The 14,863-nt window shown below is 36.2% G+C and overlaps 1 protein-coding gene across 2 annotated transcripts in view; it reads right to left on the bottom strand.

Moving 5' to 3' along the window:
• Positions 1–14,863, bottom strand: part of ATP6V1A (ATPase H+ transporting V1 subunit A) — a 55,610-nt gene that overhangs the window by 2,739 nt on the left and 38,008 nt on the right. For both annotated transcript variants that reach the window (XM_046659288.1, XM_046659287.1), the window contains exons 9-14: positions 12,714–12,836; positions 12,504–12,618; positions 11,835–11,898; positions 10,213–10,416; positions 3,231–3,325; positions 1,429–1,600 (exon numbers count right to left, since the gene is read on the bottom strand). In XM_046659288.1, the coding sequence (XP_046515244.1) occupies positions 1,429–1,600; positions 3,231–3,325; positions 10,213–10,416; positions 11,835–11,898; positions 12,504–12,618; positions 12,714–12,836 (773 nt within the window). The remainder of the gene's footprint in view (positions 1–1,428; positions 1,601–3,230; positions 3,326–10,212; positions 10,417–11,834; positions 11,899–12,503; positions 12,619–12,713; positions 12,837–14,863) is intronic.

Raw genomic sequence — 14,863 nt, 5'->3', positions numbered from 1 at the left:
TAGTCAAAACAGAATTTACTATTCAAGGTCTGGTAGTATCACATTGGGACAGGGAAGTAAAATTTTAGAAACAATCTTAAAATGCACCAAATTTAAAATCCATGGAAAGCAATTTGAGTAATATGTATAAAAGAAACTTTAAAATATTTAAGATCTCTGATCCAATCGTTCCTCTTCTGGAAACCTATACTAGAAAAATACATAAAATCAACTACATGAACAAGCTGTCCATACCAACAACGGGAAATTCCTAAATGCCTAAGAATAGTAAAATATTTCTCTCTGTCCATAAAACAATGCTACAGAAGACTATCTAAGGACATTAAAAAATAACTGGGATGTTAATTTGATGCAATGCATATATAAGTAGAAAAAAGATATCACCTTTAATCATACTACCAGAAACCATCACTATTATATTGTTATTGCATATATTTTTTTGTATCTTTTTCCTATGAATACACGTAACTTTTAAAAATAAAATTTGGTTCAAATTACATATGGAATTTCCTGGTAACCCGATTTTTTTCACTCATTGTACCATAAGCATTTCCTCATGTCTTTGGATATTTTTTGAAAAAAAGATGTTAATGCCTTCATAACATTCTTGCCATAATGTACATCCTATAATGTACTGTTGGCTCTGTTCACTCTTGGATGACATTTAAGAAGTTTAATAAACAACCTTTTACATATATACATATAAAAAATTTCTGATTATTTCCTTGGGTTATAAGTTTTGAAGTGGAATGACAGGATTCAAAGGGTGTAAATATTTTTCAATTCTTGATACAGTAGTGTCTATTTGTACAGATTTATTTTCAACCTATAGTGTAAATAAACATTATATATTTAAGACCCATTCAGAGAATCATTCTAAATTTCTCAAAAGGTGATTAGTAAGTATACTTGGATGTCATGACTTAGAAATCATCAAATACAATTCAACGGATCAATTATTTTAAAAAGAATCTTACACATTTGAGTTTCTACCAACAATTTCATTTGTCTATTTATGTCTTGTATACTTCCAAAAGAATGAGAGTCCACTTAAAAATGATGTGTGATAAGATACTTAAAAGAAGCAAACAACAGAAGACATTTCAGACAAACATGGTGGGTAGATGTTAATAGGTACTTGAGGTAAGGTAATTGCTGCTCAGCAATGATTTTAGCTCTAAATTGCCTGGCAGTTAAGAAAAACAGGAAAACAAGTCAGCATTTATTTTAGACATGACATACTATAATTTTTATCACTAGAATTCCTATTTGAACATAACTTTGAGGTCTTTTCTGGGTTTACATAACCTGAGCATGTATGAAAAGGATAAATGCATGTTTCACATAACAGGTTTGAGACTCAAATGATTGAAAAATTAAAAAAAAAAATTTCCTACTAGAAAAAGTTACAGTAGAAACAAAATATACCTTGAATTTCATGGAGGAAAGTTTATAGAGGATCTCCCCCATGTGCTCACGGATAATGGACCATGTAATTTTATTGTCACTCTGGGCAGTGGTTTCAACGGCTCTACGGGCCATATCATAAAATGCAATCATGTTGGACAGCATCCCCACTGTCTTGTAGAACGGGCAGAACCTAGGGTAAATGAAAGTCAAAATAATTAACAAAAACAAAATCCAAAGCAGCTTCAGACTTTGTATAAAACTTCACCTATAAAATACCAGAGCATTGGTTTCCTTATTTAAATATGCAGACTACTTATATTTATTGGATGAAATATAGGGAATAAAAACACCAATAACTATTTAACCAGAGTTTTTAGACAGAGACGCCTCAGGATATGGGGTGGACGGATAGACAGAGACAAGTATTCTTTTATTTATTTTAAGAGTGATGCTTATTTTTATTTGTTACAATAATCAAACAAGAAGAACAATGAAACAGTATTGCTACAATCTCACGACTCTCTGGGGGTTTGTTTTGTACAACGCAGTTAAAGGAATAACCCAAATGGTAAAATCACTTGAGTTATAAAGACTCCCCTGTGACAGTGGGTTAAGGTCTAATGAATAATAGCAAAGCAGGAAACTGTAATTTCCTACAGTTCATAGTGTCCCTCGCCCCCACTAACGTGCTCATTTTCAGTTACCCGTACCTTTTAATGAGGAAAGCACACAAGTTAATAGTCCACTTGGATCACGTGCATTCACGTCAACTTTTGGACACACTTAAACACATTGGCATACACAATTTCATGCATTCACTTACAGTCTTTCCAAAACTTTTCCCCTTGTTATCTTTGTGTGGGTGGTTGCTAGAGCTTAAGTTCCTGATCAAGATTTTTGAGCCGTACTGACTATATTGTCATATTTTCTGCTTGTCCTACATTCTGGTAACCTTTCTATTTCTTCAGTGCCCTCTTCAGTCTTACATGGGGCCAAATATGATTTGAGGGAGAAAAGCTAGCCTGTGATGAAAGGGCTCAAATTATCAAAGTTTAAAAGAAATGGGTGGGCCGGCGCTGTGGCTGAGTGGTTCACATGCTCAGCTTCGGCGGCCCAGGGTTTCACTGGTTTGGATCCTGGGTGCGGACATGGCACCGCTCAGCAAGCCAAGCTGAGGCAGTGTCCCATGTGCCACAATTAGAAGGACATACAACTAGGATATACGACCTTGTACTGGGGGGCTTTGGGGAGAAAGAAAAAAAAAAGAAGTTTGGCAACAGATGTTAGCTCAGGTGCCAATCTTTAAAAAAAAAAAAAGAAATGTGAACTTTAAATAAACCACGGTAGTAGCAGAGACAATAATGAAAAATGCAAGCACTGGGCAGGGGCAGCAGAGGCTGGTGAGATATCTAACAGGGACTTTGGTGGAAACAAATACTAGGGTCTTAGGAACCGAGGCAGGAAAGCGGAGCATAATTACTTAGGAAGAGAGTACAAGGCATGGGCAGTGGTAACAGCTGGTGAAAGCTTCTGAAGGAGGCGATGGCTCCCAGGTTCTGCACACTAAGCCATGACTAAATCTAACTGCAGATGGTTGGATAAGGAGTGAAAATACTGTCAAAACCAGACAATGGAGCAAAATCAAGACAAGGGAACATATTAGATTGTTACATGTCTGCTATGAAAACACAAAATAAACCTACATATTGAGTCAGAGTGTGTCTGTATGAGAAAAAAAAGGTTCTTAATGTGTAGGTAGCTCCTTTTTCAAAACTTGATAGAAAATCCTCAAAGAAAGAAAGAAAATCAGGATAGATTACCTGTCATAAGGAGTATATCCATTTTGTTGTAGGAAATCATCTTTGATAAGTTTTGCTACCTCCAGAGTAATTTTATCTGTTTCTGCTAGAGAAGCCTAGAGAAGAGAAAAACATATTTTTAGAAACTTACTTCCCATAATGCGGGACTGATGGTTGTAATCAATTAGCAAGTGGAAACTATATTATCAACACACAATCATTTATCATTAATAAATTCATTCATAACTGCTTTTTGATTGCTTTTTTTTATTGTGGTAAAAACATTTAACATAAAATTTACCATCTTAACCATTTTTAAGTGTAGTTCAGTAGCATTAAGTATATTGTTGTGAAACAGATTTCCATAACTTTTCATCTTGCAAATCTGAAACTCTATATCCATTAAACAATTCCCCGTTCCCCCATCTCCCAGCCCCTTGTGACCACCATTCTACTTTCTGTTTCCATGAATTTCACCCCTTTAGATACTTTATATAAGTACAATCATACAGTATTTGTCTTTTTGTGACTGGCTTATTTCACTTAACATAACATCCTCAGGATTCCTCCACGTAGAATGTGTTAGAATTTTCCTTCCCTCTTCGGGCTGAATATTCCATTGTGTATGTGTATATACATATATACATATGTATACCACATTTTGTTTATCCATTCACTGATCTAAGGACATTTGGGCTTCTGTACCTCTTAGATATCGTGAATAAGTGCTGCTATGACCATGGGTATACAAACAGCCTGACGTTCTTTTTTTGAAACACTTTCTTCTTCACATCCTGGCTTGCTATCTTAATTATTTGAATTCTTAGTCTTAAGTTTGTTTCACGAAAATCTACAAAGCCCATAAACAGTTAAGTTTTTTTTTTAACGTTACATGGTGTATAGAATTGTGGAAAGGCGAAGTACAGTCAGCATGTACTTATCTGAGTGCTGTTTTATGGGGATTGCTGTTACAGAGCTTCGCTCTTAAACAGCGCTGCCTCAGAGGCTTTAATTTTGCAGACACCCTATCAGCCCGACAAGTGTGGATTTCTTGGGAGCTGTGGGAAATGGATGGGCCCAGTGAGCAAACTGCAGTCTTGTGTTAGCGATGGGCACTAAGCTCCTTAGAGGTAAGGCTCAGCTCTTCTGTTTCTTTTCTTTTTTCTTTTTTTAATCCCTTTTATCCTTAACCCCCTTTCAAGCACAAGTAAATATTAAAACATGTTTTATGTATATCTTTTTATTTGCATAAATTCAAGTGGAATGTGTATTTTATTTTGTACTGGTATTCTTAATTATATAAAGCAGCCTTACTGTGTCTTTGGCACTTTGTTTTTGAGATCCATCCACATTGCTGTGTGTCACATAATCTGCTGCTTCCAGCTCTTATGTAGTTCTTTTGCCCCCCAGTAAAGGGCACTCAGATTTCCTCTAACTCCCTGCCACCACACACATGTCCATTTAAGGTCCTGTTTGAGAATTTCTTTTGAAATAAATATCCAGAAACAGAACTGCTAGGTCGCAGGATATACAAGCAAGTACTCTCACGCTGCTCTCCACAATGCCAGCCCCAGATAACACTCCTACCAGGACACCAGTTCCTCTAGCCCCACAACACTTGGGATTATCCAGCTTTCTGATATTTGAATTTCTGGCCAGTGTAACATGATATCTTAATGTTGTTTGAACATTTCCCCACAGGCTTGCTAATCTTTTTGTTTCCTCTTCTATAGTCTGTCTGCTCTTTCCTTTGCCCATATCTCTGTTGGGGTTCTAGTCTTCTTAACTTACAGTTCTTTGCACATTTCCATCAGTTTTAGACATCACAAACTTCCTTTCCCAATCAGTCATCTGTTTTGTTACCTTTACCCACAGTAGGCCTTTGTTGAACAAAAATCTTTACTTTTTATGTAATCGAAAAACTTTTTTTGTTTTATTGCTTGTACATATGGAGATGTGTTTAAGAAGTCCTTTTTCAACCCTAAACAATCCATCAGAAAATGATTAGAAATAATCAACAAGTACAGCAAAGTTGCAGGGTACAAAACCAACTTACAAAAATCAATTGCATTTCTAAATGCTAATAATGAACTGGCAGAAAAAGAAGTCAAGAATAAAATCCCATTTACAATCACAACACAAAGGATAAAATATCTAGGAATAAATTTAACCAAAGAGGTGAAAGACCTATACACTGAAAACTGTAAGACAATATTGAAAGAAACTGAAGAAGATATAAAGAAATGGAAAGATATTTCATGCTCGTGATTTGGAATAAGAAACATACTTAAAATGTCCATATTGCCTAAAGCAATCTACAGGTTCAATGCAATCCCAATCAGAATCCCAATGATATTCTTCACAGAAAGAGAACATAGAATCCTAAAATTCATATGGAACAACAAAAGACCTCAAATGACCAGAGCAATCCTGAGAAAAAAGAACAAAGCTGGAGGCATCACAATCCCAGACTTTGAAATATACCACAAAGCTATAGTAATCAAAACAGCATGGTACCGGCAGAAAAACAGACACACAGAGCAGTGGAACAGAACCAAAAGCCCAGAAATAAGGCCACACATTCATGGACAGTTAATCTTTGAAAAATGAGCCAAAAACATACAATGGAGAAAGGAATGTCTCTTCAATAAATGATGTTTGGAAAACTCAACAGCCCCCTACAAAAGAGTGAAAGTAGACCATTATCTTGTACCACACACAAAAATTAACTCAAAATGGACTAAAGACTTGAATGTAAGACCTGAAACCATAAAACTCCTAGAAGAAAATAGAGGCAGCACACTCTTTAACATTGGTCGTAGCAGCATCTTTTTGAATATCATGTCTACTCGGGCAAGGGAAACAAAAGAAAAAATTAACAAATGGGACTACATCAGACTAACAAGCTTCTGCAAGGCAAAAGAAACCATGAACAAAACAAAAAGACAACCCACCAACAGGGAGACAATATTTGCAAATCATATATCCAACAAGGGGTTAATTTCCAAAATATATAAAGAACTCAAACAACTCAACAACCAAAAAACGAAACAGGCCAATCAAAAAATGGGTAGAGGAAATGAAAGATATTATTCCAAAGATATATAGATGGCCAACAGACACATGAAAAGATGTTTGACATCAGTAATTATTAGGGAAATGTAAATCAAACCTACAATGAGATATCACCTTACACCTGTCAGAATGGCTATAATTACCAAGACAAAAAATAACGAATGTTGGAGAGGATGTGGAGAAAAGGGAACCCTCATACACTGCTGGTGGGAATGCAAACCAGTGTAGCCACTGTGGAAAATAGTATGGAGAAATCTCAAAAAATTAAAAATAGAAATGCCATATGACCTAGCTATCCCACTACAGAGTATTTATCCAAAGAACTTGAAATTAACAATTCAAAAAGACTTATGCAGCCCTATGTTTATTACAGCATTATTCACAATAGCCAAGAGGGGGAAGCAACCCAAGTGCCCTTCTAGGGATGAACGGATAAAGAAGATGTGGTGTATACATACAATGGAATACTATTCAGCTATAAAAAAGACAAAATCGTCCCATTTGCAACAACATGGATGGACCTTGAGGGTAATGATGTTAAGGGAAATAAGCCAGACAAAGACAAATACTGTATGATTTCACTCATATGTGGAAGATAAACAAACACATGGATAAAGACAACAGATTAGTGGTTACCAGTGGGGAAGGGGGTTTCAGGGTGGGCAAAAGGGGTAAAGGGGCACATATGTATGGTGACAGATAAAAATTAAGACTACTGGTGGTGAGCATGATGCAGTCTATACAGAAACTGATAAATAATAATGTACACTGAAATTACACAATATTATAAACCATTACGACCTCAATAAAAGAACTGCCAAAAAAAAAAATTTCACCAATAAAAAAAAGTTATTTTGCAACCCTAGATGGCAAAGATATTCTCTTATCACTTCTTGCAAGTCTTATCTTTCATATTTAAATTGTTAATCTATCTGGAGTCTATTTTTGTATGTGGAATTAGGTAGTGATCCATTTTTATTTTTCTCCAAATAGTAAACAGTTTTCTGTCACCACTGACTGAATCAATCCATCCTCCTCTCCCTTGACCTGTGGTATCATCTTTGCATTATCAAGGGTCCATATACACGAGTCTGTTTCTGTTTTGTTCTGCTGATCTATTTGTTAATTCACCAATACCAGACTGGCTCTATTACAGTGGTTTTGTATTGATATCCAATAAAGGAAAAGCTCCCTTTTTACAACTCTTTCTTTTTTTTTTTTTAAAGATTGGCACCTGGGCTAACAACTGTTGCCAATCTTCCTCTTTTTGTTTTTTAAGGATTGGCACCTGGGCTAACAACTGTTGCCAATCTTTTTTTTTTTTTTTTCTGCTTCATCCCCCCAAACGCCCCCTATACACAGTTGCATATCCTAGTTCCATGTCCTTCTAGTTGTGGGATGTGGGACGCTGTCTCAACGTGGCCTGACGAGCGGTGCCATGTCTGCACCCAGGATCCGAACCCTGGGCAGCCGCAGCAGAGCGCAAGAACTTAACCACTCGGTCACGGAGCCGGCCCCAACTATCACTCTTTGTTTTTAAGGCTTGAATCTTTGTGATATCAAACGAATTCTAGAATGACTGCTGATTTACTCAGAAGATTCAGCTGGAAATTTGATTGGCATCACATCAAACTTATAAAGAGAAGCAGTATCTTTCTAATAAGTCTATCCAAGAGCATGGACCTTCTCTCTCTGTTTTCAGATCTTCTGTTTCATTTATTAGTTTTAAAATGTTTTCCAGAGAAGAAATATATATTTTTGGTTAGTTTCTATATTCTAGTTTTTGTTGCTACTGTGGACACCTTATTTTTAGTTTTATTTCCCAATTGGTATTGCTAACATAGAAAAATTCTCTTGATTTTTTATGTTTATCCTGAATCTAATGCCTCACCAAACTCTTGTTAGTTCTGTTTCTCTGTTAATTCTGCCATTTTTCTAGTTATATGAGCACATTATCAACAAATAATGACATTTTCATCTCTTTCTTTACAACTTTTTCTTTTCTTACATGATTGGTTACTTCCTCTGGTATCTGATTGAAGACAAGCAGTAATCATAGGCATTCTTGTCTTAGTCCTGATTTTTAAATGGAATATATCAGAAATTTTTTAAGTAAAATTTTTCCCAGGTTTTAGTATACTATTTTTAACAAATTAAGGAAGTTCCCTTCTATTCCTTGTTTGCTAAGAGATTTCTAAAAATCACAAATAGGTAATGAACTTCAAATACTTTTCCCACATTGGTCGAGATGTGTTCTCAATTACATTAATTACATTGGTGAGTTATAATAATAGATTTTGTGTTGAATCATATTTGCATTCCTGAGATAAACTTTACTTGCTCATGATGTATTATTTTATTATTTTTAATATGCTGCTGGGGTAGGATTTTTATACCTACATTCATAAACAGAATGAAGCTAGAATTTTCTTTTCTTGTATTGTATTGTCTTTGTCTAGTTTTGGAAGTCTTCTTTTTTTAGTTCCTCTTAGAGGGCCACAGTACTCATTTACAAATAAGGAGTATTTCATATGTGCAAGCTATCTAATAATATTATCCTTTTGTTGGAAAAAAATTAAGAGGTGGCTCTATAAGATATAATAAAAAGAAGAGAACCAGCTAGAGAAAACCGAGGTTCTGACTATAGCATAGCGTACTATCTGAGAAGTTATGCAATTCTGGAATTTAATTTAGCTAAATTTAATTACACTATCCTGATCTGAAACATCATGACACAGACACAAGAATGTAAGTCATTTGTTTAGGGTCATGTAGCTAATTACTGAAGGAAACAGAACTAGAATCCAATCCTTCTGACTCCTAGCTCTGATGCTCCTGCAAAATATATCTTAACAGAGCCTAACTCTACCACCTCTAATTTGGTTGGTGATGGGTAGACTCTATTAAAAAAAATAAAAGCATATCAAGTGTTGTTTTCTCATCTACAGCATAACCAGGACCATGCTAAGTGCTATAAAGGATCAAAAGGCATATAAACGCTCTAACAATTTAGTTACTTCTTTTAATTAGCCTTTTTTTTTAAGATTGGCACCTGAGCTGACAACTGTTGCCAATCATTTTTTTTTTTTATTCTTCTCCCAAAAGCCCCTCAGCACACAGTTGTGTATTCTAGTTGTGGGTCCTTCTGGCTGTGCTATGTGGGATGCCGCCTCAGCACGGCTTGCTCAGCAGTTCTAGGTCCATGCCCAGGATCTGAATCACTGAAACCATTGGTTGCTGAAGCCAAGTGTGCAAACTTAACCACTGGGCCATGAGGCTGGCCCTTAACTGGCCATTTTGAAGTGCAAATCCCTCTCCTGGAATCTGGGGAAGCTGTGTGGCTGCTTTGACCAAAACAATACAACAAAGTAATGTTTTACTAGTTTTAGGTTTCAGGTTTAAGAGGCTGCTGGTTTCCACTTTCTCTCTTTTTCAATACTTACTCTGAGAGCCCTGAACTGCCACGTGGAGACACCACATAGAGAGGGAAATGCCCAGTCAACCTCTAGCTGTTGCAGCCATGCCAGCCGAGGCACCACACATGTGAGGGAAGAAACTTTCAGATGACTGCAGACTCAGCCTCCACATGACTACAACTGTATGAGGGCCCCCAAGCAAGAACATCCAACTGAGTCCATCAACCTCAAAACCATGAGCACCAAAGCACTGTTCAAGCCACGAAGTGTGAGAGCGGTTTGTTACTCAACAATAGATAATTAAAACAACAATCATCTTTCATCTTCCACAACACAAGGAGGTCCTTCAAATATCCTCTGGATAAAGGAATAATCTAAAATTCTATAGTTTAAAAAATATTTCATAAGTACTCACTTTGCTGGCAAGAATCTACATATCGGAGGTACTATCTGTCCTCACAGCATTCCACTGTAACTCACAGGTCTGTCCTCCATGGGGCTTAACCACTCACCTTCCCCACAAGCTGTACGATTTCTGCCAGGTCTTCTTCCTCCTGCAGGATCTCCTTAGCTTTGGTCCTCAGAGGAACAAACTCTGTGAAGTGTTTGTCATAGTACTCGTCCAGGGCACGCATGTACTTGCTGTAGCTGATCAGCCAGTTGACAGAGGGAAAATGCTTACGTTGAGCTAGTTTCTTATCCAAGCCCCAGAACACCTGATTAAAAACAAAAGGAAAATTACAATGATTTTTCTTAAAAACTTAAAATTAAAAAGTATTGAGGCATATTTGTTTATCCTAAATATGTAATTCTATAATTTTTTGGTCAAGTTATATATCTTTTTGGTCTATATCATGTATAACTGAAATAGAATAAAACTTGCAATTAAAAAATATATTTCTTCCAGTTTCAGGATTGGTAATATCTACAAATCAAATTAAAAATTTACCTGAATTTCCCTAATAGTGTGTCAAATCTGATAGCAAAAACAAAAATTAATTGACTCTTTTGAAGATTATTATGGTCTAATATAAACAAACAAACCAAAAATGCCTATTGAGATAGAATAGATATTCACTTTGATTAAAAACCTCTAAATGTTCTAACTGAATTCAATCCCCTATCATTAGAGGCCAATCCAATAAGATCTAACAGTCATTTGTTTGAGGTCAAACATTCACATGTATTTTATGCATTCCTAACTTTGCTCCCCTTTCCTTGCAGTTTATAAATTAATAAATTTAGAAATCAAAATTTTAGCAAAGGATAAAGACCTTGAGAGTTGTAAATTTAACCTCTGTCATTTCTTTTTATTTGATACTGACAGAAACATAAGCAAATATTCTGTTTTTCCCACATGAATAATACATATATTTATGAATACATTGACATATATTTTCTTTATGATAGCCCTGCCTTGACTACATCTTTTATTTAGGCTTCTTTTAATGGCCAAGTTGGCTAGCTATCCATGGAAATTCATGCCCTGTTGCTGGGGAGCAGCTGCGTAGGCAGAGACCACATTTTCCAGCTGTGCTTTCATCTGGGTGTGGCCAATAGAACGAGTGGAGTGACTGCCTCTGAGCCCAAGGTTCAAAAACTGGGTGTGTCTTCTCCACAGTTTTCCCTTGTGCTCGTCCTGGCCAGACGCAGACGATTACCAGGCTAGGTGATGGTGGAACCACAAGATGGAAGGGGCCCTCATCTCTGAACTACCAGTGAATGGAAAAGAGCTGTCCTCTGACAGGATCATCTGGCTATGAGGAGAAAGAAACTTCCACTGGGTTTTTGCCATTATGCATTTTTGGGCCTATTTGTTTCCACAACTAGAGTTATTCTAACTTAAAGGACAGTATTACTCTAACACTAATAAAACTTTGCTGCGCCAGATGTATTTTCCACTTATAGATACTAAGTTTATTATAAACCCTAGGTAAAGAGCTGAAAAACAACAGACAGTATTAAAGGCTCTCCATGATAAGAATGTTCCCAAACCAGATTTTACCATCGCCTACTCTTCAGTGACTGAATGAAATACTTCATGATGATTTAGGTAACACCAGAGCGGGGCAGCGGTGAGGGTGGGGTAGGAGTGGGTAAGCTCAGGAGTCGACCACACTAGGACAAGATATACCTGAACAATACCAAGAGTAGCAGATGTAACTGGATCAGAAAAATCACCACCAGGAGGAGAAACTCTAAATTTAAAAGAAAAAAAGTCATTAGAAATGCTTAAGAAAAATTACTTGTAAAAAGTAAAACTTTTTGGAAAGTCAATTTTAATGTAAATAACTTTAGAACTGATCTTTGAAAAGAAAATGTCACGGAAAAATATTAAATAAAAACCAGTACTAAGTAGTAAATAAGAAGGATCACTACTGAATACCTTCTGGTGTGAGGAATGAGAGAGATACTATGACCAGTTTCATTATTCTAACCAGGAGAAGAAGCAGGAAAGAAGGAAAAGCTGAGAATAAAGCATGGCTTTACGGAGTGATCACGAATCTTCACCTTGTCTCTCCATGATGCAATCTTACCTTAAAATGTCTATAATTTTCTAAGTATTCTTAAGATACTGCTTATATGACTTGAACATAATAAGTCAGTTAAGTCAAATCCATGGAACCAGGATATGCAGAGATGACCTAAACAGGTACATTTTAAAGAGCTTCTCGGGTGACTCTGAGTACAATCTTGGTTAAGAATCACTACCCTCAGAGGAGGCTAAATGAATTCTCTTTAAAAATTCTCTTTAAAAAGTGACTTTTTTTTTCTTTTCAAAAGTAAATAGTTGGGTGCTTACGCTCCTACAATGCTGACACTTCCTTCTCTTTCAGGATTTCCAAGACATTTCACCCTGCCTGCTCGCTCATAGAAAGAGGCCAGACGGGCACCAAGATATGCAGGATATCCACTATCTGAAAAATAAAAAGAAATTTAAAAAGAGAGGTTCTAAGCTAGCCCCGAAAATCCCACTGGTCTTGCTTACACAATGAGCAATACAAAGACTTACCTGCAGGCATTTCAGCTAAGCGACCAGAGATTTCTCTAAGGGCCTCAGCCCACCTAGAGGTAGAGTCAGCCATCATACTGACGTGATAGCCCATGTCTCGGAAATATTCTGACAGTGTAATTCCTAAATTGGGAAGAATATTACAAGTTATAATCTTATAATGTAAAATCCTGACTTTTTCACCCAGAAGAAAACTTTAAATAAGTAAGTACATGAGATGCCTCTTTTGGGGCACACAGGTAAATGATCTCTCCTAGCTTCCTTTATATTTAGAAATGGCCGTGTAATGGACCTCCAGCTAAAGGAATGTAAGTCAAAGAAACGTGTTCCATCACCAGGCAAGCCACACAACCTTCCATGCTCTTTCTCCCTTCTGGCTTACTGAGATGGAGAGGACTCCTAGGAGCCCTGAAAGTCAAGAGTTGAAAATGAAAGAGCTCTTTCAGCCTGGGTTCCAGCCCAAAATGTCAGAGTAAAGAAGAGTCCCTTGACCACCTGAAATGAACATCTATTATAACGAGCAATGATAAGTTTGGGCTTATTTACTGCCATAGCCTAGTCTACCCTAATATACATTTTAAAAAGTAGGAAAAGAATTTTTTCCCAATTCTTTGTTGAGATAAGTCTGAAATTAATTTCCAATGTAGCTTTTGTCTATATATCACACACACGTACCAAAAACCCCTCAACTAATTAGCTTGTTTGGTTATTTTTCAAAAGTAACAATGTTATTAACATGAGTAATATCTTAATTATCCAGATCATTCTGCTATGCAGACCAGGTCCTGTCCTGTAAAATCACATACAGTAAACCACTTAGAAGAAGCAAATATACAGAAAGAAGTCCTAGGTTCTAGTTCCTGTTCTGTCATTAACTTTAGCAAAGTAACTTCACTTGTCAGTGTGATTTCCTAATCTGTTCAAAGGGAATAACTCTTGCTCTATCTATCTGTGCATATCAGATGAAACGATACATATAAATGCCCTCTGAAAAGTACAAACTGTTATGCAACTCTAAGATATTAGAAATGAATAGTTGTTGCTACATTAAAGATTCTCAAACTCTAATGCCCTGATTCCCTTATTTTACCAGCAAAGAAACAGAGGCTTATAAAAAACAAAATAGTGCTTGAAAATTCAGCACTTTACTACTTATCATATTACACCTTTCAGGATAAGAAATACTGATTTCTGAGGCTTCCAAAAAACGGCTCCATGAACAAAGTCTTTAAGAAATATTACTTCTTATTATTAAGGATTAAAAAACACAATAATTATCACATATTTCTGTCTGATGATAGGATCAGATCCTCTCTTATACAAACATGGCTATGTTTTAAGTCTCTGTGATGACATTCACAAATACGTGTGTGTATATTTTAGAAAGACTTGGTAGAAGAGACAGATACATGAGTAAATCTCAAAGAAGTTTCATGGACCTAAAGATATCAGTGCCTACAAGAAAAAAACCCAAAACCTCAGACAAAATCAAAAGATGAATAAACTAGAAAAACATTTTCAACTCATGACAGATAAAAGACTAATTTTAAAGAGCTTTTACAAATCAGTGTGAAAAACAACTACCACCCAAAAGGAAAATGGACAAAAGGCAGTTTTCAAACGGTTAATACCACACAGGAAAGATGCTAGCTCACGGTCAAGAAATACAGACTGAATAGGTATCTAACGAAGACAGATAGTAAAATGTTAATTGTCAAATCTAGGTGCTGGGCAGAAGTTCACTGAAATATTCTGAACTTTTCTATGTTCGTTAATTACCATAACAAAGTGGTGAAAAGCTTAGCTTTTGGTGAAGATGTGCAGAAACAGAACTCTTGTCCACTGTGCTCCCTTTTGAAGGGCTATCAGAATCTAAAATCTGCATTAACAGTTGTATTCTTAGCAATTTACTTCTAAGAATTTACTTCACAAAAATGTACAAAGAAATGTGCACACAAAACAGACAAAGAAACAGTGTAAAAACATGTATAAGGATGTTTTGGTGATGCACGGTTTGTGATAGCAAAAAAAACTATCAATAATCCAAGTGTCTACTAAAAGGAGGCTAGCTAAATAGAATAAGACATATCCATACAAAGGGACGCTGTGCAGCCTTTTAAACATAGGTAGACTTCCTGTCTTAAAATAGT

Source organism: Equus quagga, chromosome 4 (assembly GCF_021613505.1).
Source record: "Equus quagga isolate Etosha38 chromosome 4, UCLA_HA_Equagga_1.0, whole genome shotgun sequence".
NCBI classification, from domain to species: Eukaryota; Metazoa; Chordata; class Mammalia; order Perissodactyla; family Equidae; genus Equus; species Equus quagga.
This window is presented reverse-complemented; position numbering and strand designations above follow the sequence as displayed.